The 24887-nt window shown below is 39.6% G+C and overlaps 1 protein-coding gene across 26 annotated transcripts in view; it reads left to right on the top strand.

Moving 5' to 3' along the window:
- The window catches only part of PPP1R12B (protein phosphatase 1 regulatory subunit 12B), a 106276-nt gene that overhangs the window by 55596 nt on the left and 25793 nt on the right, over positions 1 to 24887 (top strand). For 17 of the 26 annotated variants that reach the window (XM_083444279.1, XM_083444277.1, XM_083444278.1 and 14 more), the window contains 3 exons: positions 90 to 273; positions 1195 to 1307; positions 2048 to 2089. In XM_083444279.1, coding sequence (XP_083300405.1) covers positions 90 to 273; positions 1195 to 1307; positions 2048 to 2089 — 339 coding nt within the window. Of the gene's footprint in view, positions 1 to 89; positions 274 to 1194; positions 1308 to 2047; positions 2090 to 15578; positions 15781 to 24887 lie in introns of all 26 variants that reach the window. The other 9 variants (XR_014512183.1, XR_014512184.1, XR_014512185.1 and 6 more) reach the window with 1 other exon arrangement.

Here is a 24887-nt window from a genome sequence, read left to right as displayed (position 1 = left end):
ATGATTAAAGATTGAGGAGAAAACTTGTACTTTGCTAGCTGTTAATTATCTTCTTATTAAGTCATTAATTCTGTTCATTTGTCTTTCAGTCTGTTGGTCAACGATTGAGGGGCTCGGCGCAGCAAGACAAACCCACAAGCCCCATCTCTCCTTCATTAGCTCCTTATCTTTATTCAAGTTCTCACCTTCCCAGGACAAGTAGATCTGTATCTTCTGATTCTGTGAACCCATCAGACTTCCAAAGCACATCTGCTGCTGACATGGAGAAAAATGGTATTTACTATTGTAATTACAATATTGTACAAATCTTTTGAGTTTGTTTTTTCTACCAGATAGTGACTGTGTAATACTATACTTCATACTTGACCAAGAAAATCCAAGAATATCCAAGGAAAGCTTCTCCACTCTTAATATATAGTACAATATATTATAATATATAGTATTTGGACTGCTGAATCTTCTTTATCTGGGTTAACAAAGCCATTATCAACTGCAGAGCGCCCGCGCTTCGGGCAGACTCCCGCAGGACTCCCTAGGCTGCGGATAGCAGCCTGCTGCCCGGAGTGCGGGGTGCGCTGAAACTGCGGCTGGGGGGGGGTTTCCTTTATTCCCCCCCCAAAAAAACCTAGGTGCGTCCTATGGGCCGGTGTGTCCTATAGGGCGAAAAATACGGTACTCTGTGGAGAAGGACAGTTTACAGTCTCTTTCACCCCCTCCCCCATCTTCTCCATTATTTTCTTCCCTCTCCCTCCACCACTTCTCTTACCCCCTCATTGCCTACAACATAAATTTCTCAAATTGACTGTAATTGATGGGTATGAAAATATGATTTGAAAATAGAGACACCGGAATGTACTCTTGTTACTTATGGAAAATCTTTTAATAAAAACATTTTTAAAAAAGCAATGAAATAACACCTCTAGGAATTTGAGCCCCTCCTGAAGAATCACGTTAATCTCAGTTGAATGTTTCTTTGAGCTGATGGCTTCACATCGTATTAAAGTACATCTGCTTTAGGGAGGAGGATCCACTGCTTGGTCTTTGAAATTAAAAAATATAAATATAAATTGTTAGGTGTTTACAATGGAAATCTCTATGTTGGGATTAATTTGCCTTAATTTGATAATGTTTCCATGGTATTGGTAAATCAGTTTACCTGTCTATTTATAGCTAAAACTATATTTCTTTGGACAGAATATGAAGATCAGGATTTGGATGACAGAACTTCAAACAAGCAGTCGGTTAGAGAGAGGAGGCGGCCGAAAGAGAGACGAAGAGGCACAGGGATCTCTTTCTTTACAAAGGATGTAAGTAATGACATTCCTGGTGGATTTGAAGGAGGATGAAAAATTAACCAAGTTGCACATACCAGTTGCTAGGGAGGCAAAATCTAAACTGGAAGTGCAAGATCCAGCTGTGAAAATGAGAATACTGTTTCAATGCTATTTAAAATGTTAATGAGTCAGCAACCACTGTCCTGGCCCTCAAACTCCCAGCTTCTGTTCTGCTAAATATTTTAATGCTCAGATCAGTTCAGTACATAAGGCGCACAAAATGGCATACATTCTTTAAAAATGAAAGTGACCTTCAACAAATGCCCTCCAGTTGCATGGAGGCTGCTCATGAACCTGACGTTTTGCTGTAACTCATGCGCTAACCATAGTTTACTGTGGTGTGAAGGCACTGTCAATATCTGAATTGACCCTGCTTGTAATATTTTTCAAATACTTTATTTATTTCTTTTCTAAAAAACAAGTTACTTTTAGGGAACATGATTGCATCCCATGATGATGAAACTCACTGTTTTTCTGTTCTGTTTGACTGAAGCAGCAATTTATCTGGTGGTGCATGGTTTCAAGGATTAATTATTAGAAGCTTCCAAACTGTATAGTCTTCTACTTTCTGTTAAGATATTTTGTATAGATAGATATCTTAAAGTACTGTGTCTTGCTACCTAAACCTTTCTTACTACAAATATATAGGAAACCAGTGCTTCATTTGAAATGTTCATGGTATGATTTCTTTTCCCCTCCTTTTGATTTCCTAGGATGATGAGATGGATGGTACTGAAGAAGTGAAAGAGGACAGGGTAAGTGAACGATCTAAAGCACATATGTGTATTTGTTTGTTCTTGTGAATCTTTGGCCACAGGATAGTTCTCAATTCATTTGCATTTTGAGAATACGTACGTGAAAGTGCACTTTGAAATGTTTTTCTGGCGTTTGTACCTGAATCTAGCAATAGGCCTAGTATTCTCTTCTTGTTGCATTATAATTAAAAGTAATAAAATTCTGTAGCTCTTTTCCTTGTTCATTGGACTGTAGGATATTTTTCAGTGTGTTCAGTGTGTCAAAAGCAAGAGAAAAGATACTTACCGTATTTTTCGCCCTATAGGACGCACTTTTTCCCCTCCAAAAATGAAGGGGAAATGTGTGTGCTTCCTATGGGGTGAATGCAGGCTTTCGCTGAAGCCTGGAGAGCGAGAGGGGTTGGTGCGCACTGACCCCTCTCGCTCTCCAGGCTTCGCGCAGCTCTCCGCAACCCTAGGGAGACTGGCTGAAGAGCGCGCCCGGGCTTCGCGTAGCTCTCCGCAAGCCTGGGGAGATCGGCGCGGCTCCCTAGGCTTGCGGATTGCAGGCTGTTCTGGGGGCTGGGGTGGGGGGAAGCTTGGGCTAGCCCCGTGCCTGGGGGGGAAATAATTTTTTCCCCTTTATTTCCCCCCCCCCCCCAAACAAAAACTAGGTGCGTCCTATGGGGTGGTGTGCCCTATGGGGCGAAAAATACGGTAGGTTTTTGCTAAAATTCGAGGTGCGCATTGACCACCAAGTTAGGTTTGAACCACAATTCAGTGCTTCAGAAATATGCAAGACTTGATCTGAAATGCTTTCGAGACTGACTGGTTGTGTCATACTCCAAATTCCAGTTTGGAAAAAGTGAAGCTTTGTGCCTCCCCTACTTACTAATAAGGGGAAATCACAAGATGGCTGTAACTTTCCCCCCTTTGATAGAATTTAGGGGTCCCCAAACTATTGTACAAATTCTGCCTGGCTCTTTTATAGTCTGTCAGTCTCATTATGCTTTCTTTCAGCAGCATTATAGGCAAGCATGTTCTTTTCTACAAAATCACTGGCAGAGGGCCATTCTCCACTTAAGCCATGCCCATCCACATCAGTGGTGGAGATAACATTCCCTGAGCAACATGTGAGAAAGAAATGCAAACTTTCCCTAGGCAAAAGAGCAGATGACTCATTCTTGATCATACAGCTAAATTTTGCACAGCATTATTTAATGTTACGGTAGATGAAACAATTGCTCACCTAGCTAACAGGTTTAAGCAAATGTTGCAGTTGAAGGAAATCTATGAATTGATAGTTGATGTTAAATATTTGGCTAAAATGGAAGATGATAACATTGGAAAGGACTGCAAAGAAGTATCTTTGCTCCTTGAGAGAGAGAGAATGATTCAGCAGAGTTGCTGTCTCAGATCATGATTTTTTTTGTTATATAATCAATCTCTAGAAAAATGCACAGCTTCATAAGCGTAATATTCAAGGTATTTATATCTATTTGTGTGTAGTACTTCACATTACTCTCACTTTACTTGTACCTGCTGTGTTTAGTGAGAGGACAGTTTCAAAGTTGGAATTGATAAAAATTATCTGTGCTCTTTTGTGTCACAAGATCACTTAGTAGTGCTTACGGTTCTTGGCCTCATCTGCCTGGACTGCCATTAATCCATTTGGCTATAGTCACACATGGTTTTGTTCATGAACATCCATGATGGCGTTTCATCAGACCATCATGACATCATTGACAAAAATCTCATAGGCTGCTGCAGCCAACCACATTAAATGGAAGGATGGGCATGGAAGCTGTTGCAGGGAATAGTATCAAAGCAGTGCAAATGTATTAAGAAGAAGTGCCTGAAATACAGGGGCACTTTTGGAAAGTTATCTGATGTCATATTTTCATAAGTACTGCTGGCTCTGCCAAAAATGATTTTGATAAGATTTAATGATTTAGGACATCACTGAATGACCAAATCACATAGCAGAATTGCCACTAGAGGGAGCATGTTCTGCAGCTATCAAAGTATGAAGTGAGAAACTAATAACTTTATGTAAGAACTTCCAGAAAGAGGAATTGGGATTCTTAATAAATTTGGACTGAAAATTGCTTCTCTTAAAACAAATAATAATGCAGCATTTCTTCCTTCAAATAAGCTTGTCAAAGATATTTGATGTTAGAAGTGAGATAAATAAACAACAGTTGAGTAGTCTTGCTGAAATCATTTTCTTTTCTTTTTTTTGGTTGGGACTAATTTTGAATTTTTTCCTCTAACTGTAATAATTTGGCCAGATGTTGATCTTGTGTGAACCTCACATGGAATTATATGTACTGTTAGAAGCCTGCCAGATGGACAGAAAGCTAAGTACTAGCACATGCTCAGAAGCTGGCTTGATTTGAGGGTGGTTTGTGTGTGTGTAAAAAAATGCTACTATGAGGCTGTTATGAAAAGTAAATCTAACTTAATCTATTAAAGGTAAACACAGTAAAAATGTAAATCTGTAACAGCTTGTTTCAAAAATGTGGAAAAGTTGTACATGTGAACTTCTGCTTGTGCAGTGCTTGATACAATCCAGTTTATAATTCTGTGGTTGCAACAGGTGACATAAAAATTGTAGAGCATCCATCTGTTAAAGCAGGGATGGGGAACGTTCATCCTCAAAATATTGTTTGTACTCTAGTTCCCAGCATTCCTGACCATTAGCCATGCTAACATGGACTGATGGGAGTGGGAGGCAAGCAGTCTGTGGAGGGTTACATGTTTCCTGTACTTGCAGTAAAGAACATGCTAGGAATACAAACTGAAACTGGATGTGTTTGGAAATTATGTGGTTGGAATTCACCTGTCCTGTGGCGTGAGTTGCTGATCACCTGATTGGTTCAAATTCACGATCTTAAATTTGTTGGTGTTTTTCTAGTTCTTTTTGAGAATTCAGTGAAATATCTATGCTAATATTTCAGCTTTAAAGGTGAGTTGCAGGCTCGTGCTGATCTCTTGTATATTTAACACTTGCTTTGTAACAAAAGTGCTACACCTTCTGTTCTCATCATACACTAACAGTTCAGCGGAAAGTTTCCCCACCAAATCACACTGCTACTCCTACAGACCTTCTATAAAATCTTCCATTCATTTCTCTGCTTTACTGTCATGGTGTTCTCCAAGAGCAAAGTCTTTTATGTCTGCCTGCAATAGCTTTTTGTTTTCTGGGATCAGACTACCTAATATGGTGAGGTATGCCCCAGTCAGACACTGCTACAAGTTCCTTTGAAGCAATGGAGTTTGCTTGGTAGTAATGTTAGGTGAGCCTCTAGCAGACTAATACGGAAGAGCAACAAATAGTGAACAGTAACATGTTGTGCTTTTAACTATTTTTGTAAATAGAACAGTTGTGATGCACAATTCCTTTTTTGGGAATCCAAAGAGCGTTGCCAGAAGGGCATTTTTCTTGTTATTTTATTTCCTAGCAGAGAGGCTGTATAGCACTTGGAAAGCTTTCATCCTGGCTTATGTCCATTGCAGTGTGGGAGAAAAGGCAACTTTTAGATTATGATAAAATAAAACATTTAATTATGAAAAATGTTGGGGACATACCTTTGAATTACTAGCTTTCTAATAAAGCTTTCTAATAAAGAACCCTGTGCTCAGAAGTGGATTGTAGACCTGTTTCCCCTGCAGTAAACTCAGTTGGCAGGATATCAGACTAGTAAGAAGTGAGGACAAAAATGACAGAAAATTTATTGAAGTTGCTGATCTATAGCAGTCCTAAACAGAAAGCCATTTATGTATTTAAGTGTAATTTAGGACTCGTGATCAACCAGAATATGAGGAGCACAGTAAATTAGAATTCTGATATACGGGATCTTTTTTTTCCCCTTTGCACTATTATTTCATATGTGTGTACCTGAATACGTTCCCATATTTTGTTCAAGCTTATGCTCACTCATAGGTGTAGGAAGTAAGTCTTCCATGCTATTTTGCAATCATCCTGATGCTGAACTTTAAAGCCAAAAATAAAGCTAAGTGGCACCTGGCTAGTTCTGTTTAAAGGCACCTATCATTTTGGGGCAGAATGTTATTGTAAAAATTGCACACAAGTCTAAAAGTATGTCATATAAAGTAAGGTTGTGTTGTTCTTCATTGCTGCCTGTGAATAAATTATAACTTAAACTTAGAATTGCTGTTGCTGAACCCTTTCCTATCCGGCTTATTACAGTTGGATGGGAATTGAAGTCCAAATGATGGATGGGAAACAGATAAAAGATGGTCCAGTTAATGTTTCCAAACATAATTTGTGGAAGTTGGGCGTGCCTTCTCTACCTCAGACATTCAACCTGCTGTACTGTGTCAGACTAATAGCCTCTGTAGCCCAGTCTATGTTCTTGGATGATGGCCAGTACTGTGCAAAGCATTTCAAAGTGTTCAGTAGCTGCAAGTCTATGGTGGAGTGGTTTGTCTCCTATAAACAAGGCTACTTAAGTCTGTCCCGAGTAGCATTGTATGTCTTGGGGAAAATTAACTGCAAATGAGAGGGAAATCATTTATCCATTTATTTTAATTTTAAGGGGAATAATGAAATTAGGCTAAGCCTACTGATGAAATAGGGACGCGGGTGGCGCTGTGGGCTAAATCACAGAGCCTAGGACTTGCCGATCAGAAAGTCGGCGGTTCAAATCCCTGTGACGGGGTGAGGGCCCGTTGTTCAATCTCTGCTCCTGCCAACCTAGCAGTTCAAAAGCACGTCAAAGTGCAAGTAGATAAATAGGGAGCGGGAAGGTAAACGGTGTTTCCGTGCGCTGCTCTGGTTCACCAGAAGCGGCTTAGTCATGCTGGCCACATGACCGGGAAGCTGTACGCCAGCTCCCTCGGCCAATAAAGCGAGATGAGCGCCACAACCCCAGAGTCGGTCACGACTGGACCTAACGGTCAGGGGTCCCTTTACCTTTACTGATGAAATGTTTCTTTTCATATATTTTTTTTGAAAAGTAGAAATCATGAGACCATAATGTCTTTAGAAACTTCCTGTGAATGAAACCTATGCTTTCTAAATTACAGTATTTCTGAGTTGAATCTTGCCTTGCTTTGAATATAGTCATTCCTCTCTTTTCCGTGGACCAGGCATCCCCAACCTTTGGACCTCCAGATGTTTTGGACTACAATAACCATCATCTCTGACCACTGATCCTGTTAGCTAGGGATCATGGGAGTTGTAAGCCAAAACATCTGGAGGGCCACTGGTTGGGGATGCCTGGTGTAGACTATTGGGCATCAGGGTGGGCCACACCCCAACAACAGTCCCACTTTGTCCCTAGTGTCCAACACCAGGCACAAACCCTTAAAAGCAGTATCTAAGCTGATGGGAAGCCTGGAAAGGGAATGCTTCTAGACCATTGTGATATTTCCCCAGAGCTCAAATGTATGTTGATGTTGTACTAGTTAACCTGGAGGTCAAAGGTGGAAGATACCAACTCCATCTTATTTATCCTCCAAAGGCTCAGTGACACAGACCAGGTATATGCCGTATGTTGAGCATATACCCGTAAAATAAAGTATGCAATGAAACAAGTCTATCAGTTGAATGGTATGAAAGTTCACTCCTTTTCATTAGCACTGCAGTGAAGTGGAAGTGTGTGAAGTTTTATAGAATAGCACAGCTCTTCTTGAAAGGACCCCCCCCCCCAAAAAAATAGTATAATTGTAAAAGAGAAAATGCAGGTGTGGTATGAGCTGCCCTATTGAGAATGGAAATAACTATCAACAGCAGCTGTCTCTCTATTAAGTATGAATCAGTTAATCATTAGGAAGTTGATGGGAGTTTGGCTGCTTTTCAGGATTTTAATACAATAGACATTAATTAGTATTTAGTACAATAGACATTTCATCCCTAACTCATGAGAGTCAAATAATTTACATACATACCTGCCCACACATCCAGCCTACTGTTCCAGAACTGATGTGTAGGAATTGCAGCCTGTACCAGAGGAAGTTGCAGTACCTTCTCAGTAGTCATGCCCACCCCGTGGAATGCTCAAAGATGTTAAAGAGATAAATGCTGGGGCAACCCAGTCAGATGGGCTAGGTACAAAAAATAAATTATTACCATATTATTATTATATACCAGTCCACGTATATAGTTTAGAATAGCTACAAAGTGCCATCATGAATCCGACAATCTTGTACTGATTACTGAATTCAAACTACAATGTGGACATTCTACCAAGACGCCTCTCATTGTCTTTCAGGCCCCAAGAATACAGTGTGGTGATGCAACTACTTTTAGTAAAGATTACAGCATCACGAATGGATTGGCAGGGATTTCAGCCCACTTGGCTTGCAGAGCACCAAATTCATAACATAATCCAATGACTAACCTGTAAAAAAAAGGTTAGTCCACATTGCTGGGTGTCACATCTGGTTTCCTTGTTGCCACATACTTCACACACTGTGCAGAAGTGTGTTTAGCTTGAAGTTGTTTGCAATAGTGATGTTCAGATTTGATGCTGACTCCTATTTATCTGGACTACTGTAAATTACACCCAATTCTGTGCATGCTTTTTGGTCTGCAAAGTTCCACTGTATTCACTGTGACATTCTTCCTCATAAGACTGCATAGGATGGCATTCTTAGTTACTTCAGTAGTTTGCATGGTTATAAATTAGAACCTTATATTCTGCCTGTGTTTAAGTGATGACTATTTTTCAGAAAGCAATTCTGGAACTAGAGAAAAGCATATCCCTCTTACTAAAACAACATGGTGTGTTCTGGTATTTGACTTATAGGAAGCTTTGTATTCTCATTATTTCTGAAGTAATACTGTAAAATTTACTCCTTTTTCTTTACTTTGTTCTTGGTTCTTTTGTTTTAATAGATTTGTTTTTAGATGAATCTCCTCACAGTATACCAATGCTCTATAATCATGGTCTTTAGTCCCTGTCCCCCCATAAAGTGGTCAATTTTTACTATAATTTGCTATGTATGTGTATAACTTGGGGTGGGGGTGCAGTAATGTGCTGGCCCTCTGTAGAATCTATTTTTTGACCTCAAGCCCAGGAAATTGCTAGTCCTTTCTATAAACAGTTTACTGTTTTTATTACATTCACATTCTGTTCCTCTTTAGCCACTCACATTTAAAAGAAACTGGCTGTTTCTAAAAGTTGCCGTCTTTAAGTATGATCAAACTTGCGCATGCGCCCAAGTAGGGGGTTTTATTGGAGATGAATGAGAATATGTTCTCTGGGTTACCATCTTTTGCTTCTTCTTTCTTACCAGCTTTATAGATGAACTGAGCAAGAACTATGGTCTGAGGCTATCTTTTAGATATGGAAGATTAGCTGGCTTTGTAGCCGGCCATATGAACTTTTGGACCCAGTACTTTATTCAACAACGATGAAGGAGATTACCTTTAATGATTTATTGTATAGTAGCTGATCAAGAAAGATCTCTGAATTACAGCTGGATTCTTCTGTATTTAATTGCTATGTGGGATCTTCTACTCTAATCCCTTTATTTCCAGGACTTGAGAACCTACTACATGGCAATAAATCAGCACTCAGTACATTGCAGGCAAAGGGCTTTGCTTGTCTTCCTTTTATGGGAAATCACTGCAGTGTTTTTCATCATGTTTATATCTCAGCCTAGTGCCAATTCCCCCCTCCAAAAAAATGTTTTACAGTCTCTCTTACAGGACATGAGCTTGCCGTCATACATTAGAATCAAAGACATTATCCCTGTCATAATCAGGCTTGTGCTTATAACAGTAAAGCAGAATGATAGATTACATGTGGGACCTGCCACATAGTGCTGCACTGTGGAGTGATCCTGTTGAGGGTTCCAATCAGCCACGACCTCTTTCAGAATGCAGTACTCCATTCCATTCTCCTGCTTTCTTTATTTCCTGTTTTTTCTTCCCTCCATCAGCCGGCCATCATTTTGTGGCCACTGAGCATGCTCAGCCCTCTTTGGAATTCCCCCACAAGCCTGCTGAAAGCCTCCCTTTTTGAATGAATGGTGCCGTCTGAGCTGCCTAAACATCCACATTCATCCCTGAACTTCTGCCACAAAATGTTTTTTAAAACAAGTAGTTGCTTTTTGTGGAAACTACCAAATATTTTGACAGTGTTGTTTGCATTTGTAATCAAAATGCATGTAGCTGACCTTTGTTCTAGCTGAGGCCAAGTATAGGAACAAGTCAGTTCAGCTCATGCGATGTTTCTTGTCATAAGGGTTTTCCTATGATTGAGGCAGTCTGAGATTTGATGAAATATTTGCATAGGGCTATCTAGCACTTTACTATCATTTTATTTAAAAGTAAGAAGCAATGCTAAAAGTACCTTTTCTGTATTGACTTGAAATGTTTGCGGATAGGATAGAGTTCTGAAACTCTTACACAATCTACATAGTGTGGAATACCTTGTAGTACCATGTGATGAACAATAACAGGGTTGCCAACTTTTGGGGGCCAGTGGGCATACTTGGAATTTTGATAAAGTGCCGTAGAATTTTGAAAAAGCTGCTTACCAGAGTGATAGCACATAATGACTGTCCCATCTAAAAGAAAAAGAGAGAGAGAAAGCACCACAAGATGGTGCAGGCAGGCTCCCCATAGCAGTCCCGCATCAGTGGAGAAGAGACTACATCAGATACCATGACACTCACAGAGAGATGCCCTTTTTACCTTTCCTCTGTTCAGAATGGGTGGTATCGATCATGGTGTCTAATGAAATGCGAGCATGTTTAAAGGGGCTTGTTCAATGTAGTTGACATCAAGCCAGCGCAAAGGGAAACTGAGCAGGAGTCTGGTGCATTGTGAATTTTTATGGGATATTTCCTGAGACCTTTTGTGAGTACCGTAGGAGGTGTTGGCTGGTGCCTGTAAGTGATGTGTTGGTGACCCCTGTACATAAGCTGTTTTAACTTCAATTATCCTGCTTGGATCCCAGAAAAGAACCAGTGTTTCATTTGGGGAAGACTCTTCGTGACCCCATGGACCAGAGCACGCCAGGCACATCTGACCAAACTGCGGGTGGCAGTGGAAGACAGAAGTGCCTGGCGTGCTCTGGTCCATGGGGTCACGAAGAGTCGGACACGACTGAACGACTAAACAACAACAACAACAAGTAACAGCACTCTCTAAATTTAAGCTATAGCGCTGAACTAAAAGTTCAGATTCAGGGAAAGAGAGTACAAAGAGACGAAAACAACCCCATAGAATTAAAGGGGAAGTGTTATATATTCACAACCCAGAGGCTATAAGGATCTAGCACATAATTAATCTTGACAAAGTATGCAAGCATGTAGATTGTTTAGGTAATGCGGAGAAAAAAACAGAATAGAAAGACTTTGTTGCTAAATCTACCTCCTTCCATGTTAAAATTTAGTAGAGATGCTGCTGCTAATTATTATTATTATTATTATTATTATTATTATTATTATTATTAATTACTTGCACTCCGCCCTTCCAACTGGATAGATGGGCACTAGAATGAAGGAAATCAGCTATAGAGTTAGAGAGTTATTGCATCGGAAAGACAATGGGGAAAAGGTGGGAGTCCATTTTTTTTAGGATGATGTATTTTAAAGCTGTGGGACGCGGGTGGTGCCGTGGGTTAAACCACAGAGCCTAGGACTTGCCAATCAGAAGGTCGGCGGTTCGAATCCCTGCGACGGGGTGAGCTCCTATAGCATGGTCCCTGCTCCTGCCAACCTAGCAGTTCGAAAGCACATCAGAGTGCAAGTAGATAAATAGGTACCGCTCCAGCGGGAAGGTAAACGGCGTTTCCGTGTGCTGCTCTGGTTTGCCAGAAGTGGCTTAGTCATGCTGGCCACATGACCTGGAAGCTGTACGCCGGCTCCCTCGGCCAATAAAGCGAGATGAGCACTGCAACCCCAGAGTCGGTCACGACTGGACCTAATGGTCAGGGGTCCTTTTACCTTTACATATTTTAAAGCTACGGGAAAGGAAGTTCTGAGTGTGAGGTAGCTCATATCCCATAGTTAGTTTAGCTGACACTTTGGACATCAAGAAGAAAATGATTAAGATTGTCAGGTGGAATAACCAGCATTAACATATCTTATACACATCGTTTAGGTTTCTTGACCTAGCTTAAAAATAGCTTAAAAGCAGAATTATAAGCAGTCTTCCTTGCCCCTTTCTCCCACTGGCAATATAAGACACAACTATTCTGGGGGAGAAAATCATGGGAGGAAGGAGGGGCGGCAAAAATGCTATCACATGCCTGCTCCTGTTATAGTTGTGAGCAGGGATGCTGGTGAAGTTTCTGAGTGCAGCTGTGGGAACTCCTAAAAGCTCACTATAGGTACTTTAATATGACCTCGTCATGATAGAAGAGCCCTGATGAAATTTTTCACTGGCTCAGATTAAAATTCCTAGCTCTACATGCCTATCTGTTCTACCCTCCCCACCATTCTGTGATTCCCAGCACACACCCCTCTCGTCTTTTTAAGCAGCGGCAGAGGTGAGTAACAAGTTATAGAAAAGGAAAGGGATTTTGTTTCCCTCCCTCCCCTCCAGGTTCTGATGCAATTGCAGATGGAATCTTTCTGGAAGTAATCTTTCTGAGCCTCTCAGATATTAGAAAAATATAGTCGGATCTTTCCCCCCAGAAGACATTAAAACAGCTCTAAGTTAATTCAAGGCAAGTTTCAGATAGCTTGCCATCTTTAGTTGGGCTCTTCTTTGGGGACTCTTGTCAAAAAGTGGGTTCTAATAATAATTTAGCAATGCCTCTGATGAATCCACTTTTTAAAAGCTTCATATCTTCTGTCTAACTTATGCCACCTATATTATGTTCTTACAGGACTAATGTGTGGCTATGCAAGTTTACAGGAAGTACCTTCTGTAGGCTTGGGCACTGGACCTGGTGAATGAGACATAACTAGTGTTTGATGCCTTATTAGTAATAAGATTATACGCAGTCACAATGTTTATGTTCCTCCTAGTGATTTGGCATTCCTACTCGGATCACTGAAAGGAAGCGCGTGGAATTGTGAGTGTTGTTGGCCCAGTTACTTCAAGTGGTGGTAAAGCTGCTACTGTGGAAGAGTAGCAGTCAACATCACACAGTTCATAACTATGGGTAGGCTGATACATTGGGGAAAGGTTTAGGTTTGTAGTAGTTGGGTTGTAACCAGTGAAATTAGTGAGAAGGATGGTCTAGTAAGTTTTATGGGTGATACTGATTTCACAAAGTTTAAGAAGCTCTAGATTGATTTCAGTTCCTTTTTGTCTACATTGTTTTCAGTTCCTTTCTGTTTAAAAGATCAACTGCTCAAAAGGACTTTAATTGACAACATGCAGCAGCCTAAAACTGAACACTGGCATTAAAGGTTCAGTGTGTTCTAAATTATGCTATCTATTAGCTGTACTTTGTCTTTAAACACACAGCTCTCCTCCCCGCTACCCCGCCCCAGCTCTTTCTAGCAGAGTTTAGCCACTGCTGATTATGAATCACTCCATTGTTCTTGGTATATTGACATAATGTTAGAAAAAAGAAGTGGTGTGTGGAATTTGGATATCCTTAACTCCACTTTGATGTCAAGCTGGGCTACCTTCAAGTTCTTTTGTATTCTGATACGACCTCTCTTGTCATGAGGTAGGCTACTTGAATAATTTTGTTTGGGAACACAAGCAATCATGGAAGAAAAAGCAGAAGTACGAGATATTTAAAGAAATGAATTAAGGTTGTTTTGAGATATGGGCCAATTATGCAAATAGGCATATTGGCAGTAAAGGTTTGCTTCATATGTATAAGAGACTAAAAGTAATGTGTGTGCTTATTCTTATATTCTAACCCATTGCAAGAAGCTTTGCCTAAGAAAATAGGATTTAAAGCATCTGCTGTTCCCTTTTGCATCTTCAGCTGACTTGCTAATTCGTAGAAATTGTACTTGAATATGATAGTTGCTCTACTAGTTTCTTAATCAGGTTTGGCAAAACTAAATCTTATCAGTTATCTGATTACTCTTTTCACACACACCTCCTTCAGCTGCAGTGTAATAAAAGGTTTTGCCTAAACATATTTATTCCTACCGTACTGTGGAACTTGAACTTGAACCTAAATTTCAGTCCCTTAACTAATCACATAAATTAGATTTTACATAATTCTGTAATGCAGAGCCAGGCATTTATACTCGGAAGAATACACAGTAAGTTATCATTGTTAGCCAACATCCCTCTTGCATATTTTCCCAGTTAAGTACCTGTATGAATATTTGTTAAGCACTGTCATTATAATGCTAAGTGATATTTTCCCATTCTCAATTGTATTTTGACTTGGAGATTATTCAAGTGTTCTGAGAACTAAATAATTATCCCTGGTATTCTTGAGTGCTAATTTGCTAAAGGCAAACTTTATTTTAGGTTTGCTTTTGAATGCTGTTGGAATCCGAAAGAATAGTGCATAGATTGTGTATGAGATACAAAATGTATCACACCCAAACCTATTTAGCATTAGCTTTACAGCTTGTACTAATTAGCTTTTCAGTGTACTTGTTATACATTCAGCACAAGTGAACCCAATGTATGATAGAGTTAAAAGGAAATTAGAGTTTGCTTGGGCACACCTATCTAGCAACATGTTCATTTTTACTTAGAATTCAAACTTTTAAGAGATTTTTAACTTTCTTCTCCAAAAATTTTGACTGCCTGGCAGTGGCCTAAAATGTGGGGAAAAAACAAAAAAACACCTTGCTAAAGAAGAAGCTCTAAATCACCCAAATATGCTAGAAAAACTAGTGGCTGGAACTTAGACCTTGCAAGCAAGCTGACTGAATTGTGCTCTGACCTCATACTTCGAAGCCATCTGGGCTTTAGGAACTTTCAGCTTTCTTTCTCCTACAAGTAGCAGCCCAAATCCCAAGTTGAAAGTGAATCTATGCCTTTGGCCTCCCTCCAGCATTCCTCACTGAGCAAGTAAGGATTTGGAATGTCAGAAAATAGCAAGAGGGGAGGGTAGATAGAAGTGTGTGAAGGCGTTCCTAACTTGGAGCATGGAACAAAACACAGTTTCATCTGGACTGCCCCTTTCTGTAGCAGCATTTGTTCCTTATTTGTACTTTCTCCCTAATGATGCAGCCCTGCTCCAGCAACAGAGATCTGCCTCGACAAGGCTGTGGATTTAAAAACTTTTCTGCTAAGGCGTCTTCCTAGCTGGATAAACGAGTAATCTTTAGGCTTTTGCCAATTTTGTTACCGGATTTCGTGCCATCATCGGTTGTTTGGAAATAGTGTGGCTTTGCTGCGTGAAAGCTCTGAATAGCAGAAAATCTTTTGGAAGACCTGAAGGCAGGTTTCAGACCTGACCGTGACATGCTCTAGCACTGTCCTCTGCCAGCAGAAGCTCCTGGGGGTCTGTCTTGTCATGATTAAAGCATTATGGAGAACAGCCCACTGTGACATTTGTTTCTGCAGTCGTCAGCCCGGTGCCTAGAAACTTGTAACTTTGAACACTGGCTAAAATACTATAATTGTCAAACTAGTTTCTTCTTGCTTTAGAAGGCACCACCCAGCTGCACATAGTGAGACAGAGGTGAAGAGTTGGATCTTGTTGCTACTGAGAGGTGACCTGTTGCCTTGCCACCACCCTGAATGGACCATGTCGTCCTTGTATACCAGGAGTAAGGAGTTTACTCGAAACAGAAAGTCTCAGTCTGATTCTCCCCCATCGTCTCCTTCCCCGATTGCAAAGACACTCAGAGTAAGCAAAGAGCTTTTCATTTCTGTGTTATATTGTAACTTGCTAAGGGCTGATTATGTTCACAGGTTACTTGTGCCTTTCCCCACTTGAGTCTTTCTGTGTGAGTCATTTCTCTTCTGAAGGTGTCCCTGTGAAATAAAGCTTTGTCAAAGCTTTTCTGTAGAAGGAGCCTTCAACAGTATACTTATGTAGGGTCTTCTCATCTTGCTATAGTTACTGATTCAGGGATTATAAGTAAATCACTTGAATTTGCTTCCTATCTCTTCACAGTCAACAGGAACTGCATTTGCTGAATATTTTTACTAGGAGGGCATAGGCTTTGAAATGAAAATGAGGCAAAACCTGAACAGCTTGCTAAACTGCTGTGTGCTTCTTATATTTCACAATATTGCTAGCATTTTGAAGTTTGGACATCTGTCTTATTTGTAAAGGGCTGATGGAATATTATGACATGTAGTACTTTAAAGGTCCAGAAAATAGCCTTTTTGTGAGAGATACTGATGATATCCATAGTTCTAGCTGGCATTATTTTTCAAAGTGTCAAGAGTTCCTGTTTGTAAGAAAGTATGAAAACCTTCTGAACACAAATTCTTTGTGAGTTTTCCTGAATCACTTTTATTTCTTGTCTTTTTTTAATAAAAATGTAGCATGAGTCAATTTGAACATTCTTTCCATTTCTGATTACTTAATGGCACATAGAAACATTTCATACTTGTGTTGCCATGACCAGCAGAGACTTCATACAAATGCAAGTCTGATATTAACACTACTGTATCGTATTGTAGGTGAGAAATAGTAGGAAGATGATATAATAATCTAAAGCAGCTGCAATGAATATGTGCTATCAAAAATTCCAGATGTTTCTTTACATATCAGCAGTCAGCAAAGTGTAGGGAACTGGGTTAGCATTTATGGGAATTCATTTGCTACCTGAATAATGAGCCAGAGAAACTGGTGAATTTCCCCTTGTCTCTATTCCTTGTTTAGATTTCACTTTGATTTTAAAGCAAGCTGACTTTACTAAGTCTGCATTATTAGTGGCAGACAATTAATTGTGATCTGCTACACTGAAAATTATCTTAGTATTTACCACGACATAAAAGCCTGTTAGATGCTCTTATGATTGTAACTTACTGTGCTTCCAAAGAAGAAAACTGGGAAGTAGCTATATATTTAAATTTAGTAACAGCTCTGCAGTACACCTTAGCTGTAACTAAACATAATGCTGACTACCTATTTTATGATGCATGTCTTAAAACTTGATGTGTAAGTGGGTCATTTTGAGAAAAAATTCTAAGTAATTGCATAGCATTTTCATGCATTTGGAGTCACAAAGAACATTTTAAGGTAATTTTGGTTAAGGATTAACTTCCTGAGAAACTATGGGGTCAATGGCAACTTTAAAAATTTTGTTTAAAGTTGTAATGCACCTTTCCTAGTGCCATTCCTTATGTCAGGGGCTCATGTATTAATGGCTAAGCAAAGATCTTCTATTTTATTTATCATCCATGGGGATACCTGCTTAGCTTTCTCATCTCTTGCACTACTTCTTCACTTGAACCCACTTTTGCTGTGCTTCACATCTCTCATCCAGCTTCCCCACTCTCACTTTTGTTCTCCTTTGTGGCTCTTTAGGTGTCAGGAAGGGATTTGTGACCTCACTCATCCCTTTTCTGCAATTCCAGTTTGAGAAACACTGGGCGACAGGCATGTAAAGGCGCCATATAGAGAGAGAGGCTCCTTTCTGTACACTTGATTGCTTAATTGGGCAATTTTCCTCATCTGTCAATTAAACTGCTTATTAGGATCTATTGTTAAGCAATTAAATCACTCCTTCATACTCTGGAGAGCTCTTGTTGTACTGAAACAGTAAACAAGTTAATCAGGCTTCCATCACCTACACACCTTTCACTAGTTTTGTCTTATACAAGCACTAGTTCATTTCAAAAAAGTATGCCTCAAGATCCATGAAAGGCTTTTTTGGGTATGTGGGACCGAAGCTTCACTTAGGTAATTAGTATGCCCGTTGAGATAACTTTACATCTTCACAAAATAAACCTGTAATAGAAATCAATTGCATTCATATTCTGAAGTGATTCAGTCTTCGTACAACTTCCAGCATTCTTCTTAGCTCTCTGCATGTGAGTCAGTCTCTCAGACAGTTGGCGTTTTGCATGAAGTTATTGCTGTTCATGCAGCAGGGTAAAGTATACAGAAAGGGAAAAACAAGTTTTCCTCATGCTCTGACTGCCGTATTAGGAGATGTGTAGGAAGGTTCTTCTAGAGCTAATTGAGCCGTCACACTGATTTTCCTTTTGCTGGTCTTTCCCCGTGGTTTGACTTGTTTGCTTCAAATGAATCTTGACACTTTGCTCTGCTAGTGTTTCTTTGCAGTGCACCTGCTTTCTCTGACTATGTAGAGCTGGTGTATGTATAGTATTTTCTTTCAGCAGCATAATGGACTGCAGGGCATTTAGTTCCATTTTCCACTCCATGATTGAAAGACTAGATATTAAATCATGAGCCTTGAAGATCTGAATTGTAGGGAGGTGACGGTTGGCTGGGAAGAGAAGCTAGCAAAAAGGATAGTTTGACCATACAGAGTGGGCATGAGTGCTTGAATTAATTATCTCATACGTGTACTCCTATAATACATTATTAGGAAGAGAATAAAACTCTTATTGACAAATTGCGTGAACAGGATTCAAGTTGTTTTCTCACAAATGATATGCCATGGCAGTGGGAGATCAGATTGTTAACTTAGTTAAGTGTCTGTTAGTAGCTACTACCAAGGTGCCAAATTTGTTCTTAGTTGCCTCCCTGCAAAAGTTAAAGTAAAATCTTACTGTACTTTTTAAACCCTGAAACACTATTGTAAGGATGCAGGGGGGTGAGCAACGACATCCTCTTTTAAGTTTCCCTTGCAGAACGTTGCCCCACTGCAGAAGCAGAAGTGTGTCTCTAAATATTCCACAATCCAAAAATGCTTCTAAAGGAAAATATTTTAGAGAGGAAATGATACCAATGCATATGCATGTTTTTGCCCCCTCTCTATGTCTACTCTATTTGCGTCTACTGATTCCCATGCCTCCTATTTGAACTTTAAAATTTAAAAAACAGTTTGAGGGATTGGTTAGAAGGCAGAAATTTGGTGCATGTATAGAGCGCTGAAAATGGCTTATTTGAGCAGCTTATCTTTGTACTAAATAGGTTAATAACTCTAAAATACAACTAATATTAATAATAACAGTAAACCACTATCAGTTCACATTTCAGATACAGTGACCATTGGTAAATGAATCTTACACTGAATTTAAGTTGATATGAGCCTTTCAGATGGTATCCATGTGAGGTTTACATCTATATTAAATATGTTCAGGTGTAGCCATAGGAATCCTGTGGCCCTTGGATGTTGTTGGACTTCATCTCCTGTCATCCCTGATCATTGACTGTGCTGTCTGGGTCTGATAGGAACTGGAGTCATCCTGCCGGCCTGAATAGCTCAGTTAGTTAGAACGTGGTACTGATAATGCTAAGGTTGCAGGTTCAATCCCTGTAAAGGACAGCTGCATATTCCTGCCTTGTAGGGGGTTGGACTAGATGATCCACAGGATCCCTTTCAACTCTATGGTTCTATGATTCTGTGATTCTGTGAACATTATGAGGGCAACAAGTTTACTCCATCTGGATTATAGGGTTCCAGCTGTTCAAAATATTTGGACAGGACTTTGGTACTAGAATACCCAGATTCAAATCTTAGATGTAGATCTACATGTAGATGTAGAGATAACTCTCTAATGGGATGAAATACTCATGTTTTAATACTTATAATGGGAACAACAAGGTATTTTGAAAATCTGACTGTCAGGCTTTTGTGAAAGGACAGCATATTGCACATCTGTATATATTATTCATGACAATATATTAATCTTAAGCATATTAACCTTACCCCATTGTGATGCCCATTGTTTCAAATCACTGAAAACCTCCTTCATGAACCTATTCAGATTCAATATAATCATTTGAGAAATATCCAAAATACCTAAATAAGTTAAAACCCTGTTCACCAACAAAATGGCCAGTTAGCAAATAAGGTATTTCAGATTTTGATTAATTAATTGTATACCCTGACATTCTACCAAAACTATTTTTATTAAATAACGTTGCATTGAAGACTTTGTTTCCTTTGTTGCTCTCTGCCCTGTGCATCATGGCTCCAAGACAATTCCTTTTCTACTAGTATGGCCCATCCATTCAGTTCTTAGTAATAGATAATGCAGAACTCATTTTTACTTATGGGTTTCCCCCCCTTTAAGTCATTTTAAGGGAACAATTCTACAACTATAATTGACTTGACATAAGCCAGACCTAGACCTTCAGAGAGTTAACATCAAAGTTCTGCACTGAGTTACAGAACAACTGTTAACATTCAAGACAGCCACTAAATAAATCTGGCACACATTTCCAGTATCCTACACTGCTGGAGGCCTGAAGCTCAGTAAGAAGCGTTAATGAATAGCCAACTTTTAGGACTGCCAGTTGTAAAGCTGAGTTTTGTTTGAAGTGCTTTTACACATCAGTTATCCCCTTTTTGTTTTTCATTTTTGTGTGTCATAAAGAAGTAATAAAGACTAACCAAATAGGTGCTGAGTGCATAGGGAAACTAGGCTCCATTGACTGACACTTCCTTTTGCTGTGCATCTCATGGCAAATTGAACCAGACTTGAAGGAATGCTTCTCTAGTGTCAATAGCAATCTGCCTTTAGTTCAAGAGGCAATTTCCAGCTGCTAGCACTGTATAGCAGGGGGCCTGGTTTTCATGATGTACATGGCTCTACCTCGGCTCTGAGCTGTGGGCTCTTACTTAAAATGTGGTATACTCATAGTAGACTTATTGAAATCAATGAACCTAGACTCCCAGCCTGGCAGAGAATGGCCTTTGAACTTGTGTCCCCAAAGAACCAACCTGAGAGAGCATACAATGACTAAAATGTTGCACTACAACAGTATAGTGGCCATCCTCATTAGATTTGAACCACCTTCCAGGAAATGTAAGTGTATTTCATTCTTCTGTAATAAAAAGATATATTCCAGTGGGTGGGATAAAAGAAGGTACATCCTTATAACCCTTCTCGCGATGAACTGAAGAGAGGCCCTGCATCCTCTGTGAATGCCTGCATTTTATTTCCTCTTGATACTGTCTTTCTGGAGAGCTTTAGATTTTATTGTCGGGTGGAATGTTTGCTCAACAGCATTTTTCTTTAAAGTGGTCAAGTAGGTAGGTTTCTGAATTCTGACCTTTTCTGAAGTTAAATAAAGTTCATCTTGATATTGTGTGTAGCGTTGTCTATCTTTAGGTTTGATGCTAATGAAGTGCAGCTGCACAGACCTTGAAGAGGCAGCTGGGGAAACTGAGGCAAAAGGCAGAAATAATAAAGCCTTTTAATACTCCAGTGTTTCGGTCCTACTTGAGTGCTGTATTGGAACCATGTGCTAGTCAGATGTAGATGCCAGTTAGAATTACAGAACTTACTTCAAATTTAAAAAGTTCTGTTTCTGTTGTGAATACCATAAGCTCTTCAACTAGATGGTGAAACTGCCATTCATAACAACTAATCCTTTATGTTCTAGGAAAACCAAACCAAAACAGCCATGGATTTTTCTGTTAAATCCATTGATTTATAGCTCCTGAAAAATCATGCTTTGTGTTAGACATATTGGGGTTATTCAAAGGTTGCTCAGTTACCCTGGGTTATTAATCACATGGATAGGATTGGAGATCCTTGTGCTAAGAGCTGAGAACACTGACTGGGTTTGAGAAATACATTGGGTGACCTTGGCTGTCCAGTACCTTGGCTTCTAAGTCCTCTGTCAAATCTCCAGTTTTTCACAGCATAGCTAACATAAAATGACTGCTTGTCATGCCCAGTAATCTTTGTCAGAATGGGCATCATTGTGCTCGGACTAGTAAATAGTAGTTAAGTTTTTACCCTTCAAAGATGGAGTTTAAAAGAGAACAGGGAGTGCAGTAATTGTTCATGGAACAAGGTATGCAGTCCTTTTTGTACTAATAGTTGCATCCTGTAACTCTTTCCCGTGCAGAGAGACAGAAAAGTTCCATGAAGATTTAATGCTAAGTTATGCCATCTGTTTTTTAACATTGGCATTGAATAAAAAACTTGTCCATTCATGCATATTTAAACTCTTCTTTTCAGCTTTTGTGAATAAAATTCATGGCCTATAAATCAATCTTAAGTAATATAGCATTCTTCTTGCCTAAAACAAGACAATTCATGGTCTGGGAGATTACTATAATGACATGGCTTCTATGGACAAAGACCATCCTTTCCTGAAGTTTCCACCTCATCTTAGCTGCAGTTGGTTAAGCTTTGAGCTGCAGTTGGTTAAGCTTTGAAAGTCTATTGTAGAAAAACTGCTCTGTTTCAGCCAGTTTTGAACACGATAATTTTATAAAAGGTGGTTCAGCTACTTGGCCAAGAATAAGCTTGTTGGGTTATAGGCACGTGGCACATCAGTGGATGTTACACACATAAGCAGGAGGGGAGAACAGGCCTGAAAATACATTTGCTTTTGTTTTGGAGCTTCAGGAAGTTATCTGAAAATAGTTGCTTGAAGTGAGTCACTAAGTTACTTTTCAACATGACTTAAAACTTTTCTGTGAGAAATGGAAGAAGACAGCTCAGTTGAAACCGTGAACCAAGTTGGCAAGTATTTTCACATCTTCAAAAAGACCACCTTTGGTAACTTTTCAGTGAGTCAAAATGGTGTAAAATTGTTCTGAGGGCAGAGAAGAGGGATCATCCTAAGCCATTAATGAAGCAACAGAGCCAGTGTTCTCTGGGTTGCCAAAGTTCATGGGTAAGCAGTGAAATCTCAGTGCATCAAAATAGATTTTCTGGTCCAGAAGCAGAGAAGCAGGCTTAGTGTTCACCTATTGCTTACTGAATAAAGAATGGCAGCTTAAATAAGATACTTGTCCAGATGACAGGCTATCAATCCTCACTGGATCGCTTCCAATATAATGTGTATCCCCATCCTCATTCTGTGGCTGTTAACTGGGTGAACAGACTCAGAATATAACAGTGGTTCCTTATTGACTTAAAAATGCATGTATAATGTAAACTACTTCAGTTATGAAACCATTCACCAGAAAAGCTCAAGAAAGTACAAGAAGCACTAGAATATCTGCTCAGATACAGAATCTTATCATTCTTCCCAAAGCAGTTGAGGAAATAGCTTAGGTTTTTTTCTGTCCTGTCCATCGGTATGTATTTTTCAACCAGTGTTCCATCTTCTCATTAGTGTTACCTGGGTTTGTTTCACTGGTTATTTTGCTAATGGACATTTTTAAATTTTTTTTATTATTTTAAGTTATGTATATGTACATTTTGAGTACAGTATAGTACCACTTATATATGCCGAACTCCCATCATCCCAGACCACTGACCATACTAGCTGGGACTGATAGAAACTGTGGTTCAGCAACATCTGGAGGGTCAGAATTTAGCTACCTGGGCAGTAAGCGATTGGTGCATAGGTGTAGGCTCCAGATCACCTGTCTCCTTAGTCCAATGGGATCGCTTGGTTTACTGCAGTCCACCAATAGTTTCTTTGCTTGCTACCATAGTGGGGCACACAAGAAGCATAATTTCACTTGTTCAGAAGTGTGCCATTGTGTTTTCTCTTGCCCTTTCCATTCAGAGCTAAAACAATGTTGCTTTCCCCAGTGACATTGCTACACAGCTTAACCTTGCTGTGTGACACCATGGTGCTGTCATGTTAGCTACATGATCCCTGATATGCTGGAAATATGTAGTTTGCAGGAAATAAACTTTAATGAATGGTGCTGAAGCAGTTTCCAGAAAGGACTGTGAACAGGAAAAGATAAGCATGAAAACCTTGGAGAGCAAAAACATTTTTTGGCGGGGCGGGGAGTTCAGTCAACCATCAATCCATTGTTTGATTATTATTTTTTTAAAAAAACTTCATTCACTCATATAAGGGCAGTAATTAATACACAAAAATGCAAAATAGATTCTGCTATGCAGTCTAAGTAAGTCTTGTTTTCTGTTAGCTCAGCCAGTTGGAGAGGAGCATAAATGTTGGAAACATTTTTGTTTGCAAAACATGTAAATATCATACTCTCCCTCCTCTTTCCTTCCTTTTGGGGTCAGATGTTGGCCACAGAAGAAAGCATTTGCAGCCAATTAAGCCAGTTTCTCTTTTGGCAGGAGACTTCAGCTGTTCATGCCTCAGTCTTTTAAAATTGCATTGCTGTAAAAGCTTTAAGGAGCATGGTTTTAATTACACTTATGCCATCTGTAGAACCTTTTGAGTTTAAAAGTAGGACTCTAATGTTCCATAATCCTGCATATATCTACAATCAAAATTCTATGCCTTTACTGGCTCTTTACAATCCTTTTGTTGTCCACATTCACAGAATAATTGCCAATACCTAACCCTGTTCTTCTACATTAAAAACAGAAATGAAGTGTGTATGGTAAAAGAAAAAGCTATGCAGCAACTTATTTGCCCCTTTCTGTTTATTTTACTATCTGCTGCTACAGGTTCAGAGTTAGGTCAGCTAAGCCCAATTTTATGAAGTTTTCTCTCAGGGTATTTCCACATGAGAATTAATTCTGGAAACTCACGCATGCACATTGGGGTTTTTTGTTTCTTTGCACCATTCATATGACATCAGTGTCATCAAAATTCCATCTCTTCATTTTTAGTCATTTAATCCAAATTTATCCTTCTGTAAGAAATCTGGCAAGTATTACATATGCAATCATTGCTGGTGTGGAATCCTGTCAGCAGATTCGTTAATGGGTGATTTATCATGTGCGTGGGGAGTGGCTTCTACTGTCACAGGGCTGTGTGTGCTTGCTCCTCACCTGAGCACAATCCTTTTCATTTACAGCAACGCCTATAACTACTGATTGCTGCCTGTTTTGAATTACAACACCCAGCTAGGAGGAGCTCATGTCTCCATTTTGTCCATTGTGAAACATGATAACCCAAGGCTTTGCTTTTTTTACTCTTGCATGCTTCTTGGGATTTCTTTGGGCTTTTTGTTAAATGTGTGC

The sequence above is a fragment of the Podarcis tiliguerta genome (assembly GCF_965153285.1).
Source record: "Podarcis tiliguerta genome assembly, chromosome: 6".
Classification (NCBI taxonomy): Eukaryota; Metazoa; Chordata; class Lepidosauria; order Squamata; family Lacertidae; genus Podarcis; species Podarcis tiliguerta.
The sequence above is the reverse complement of the archived record's forward strand: the minus strand, read 5'-3'. Positions and strand labels throughout refer to the sequence as shown.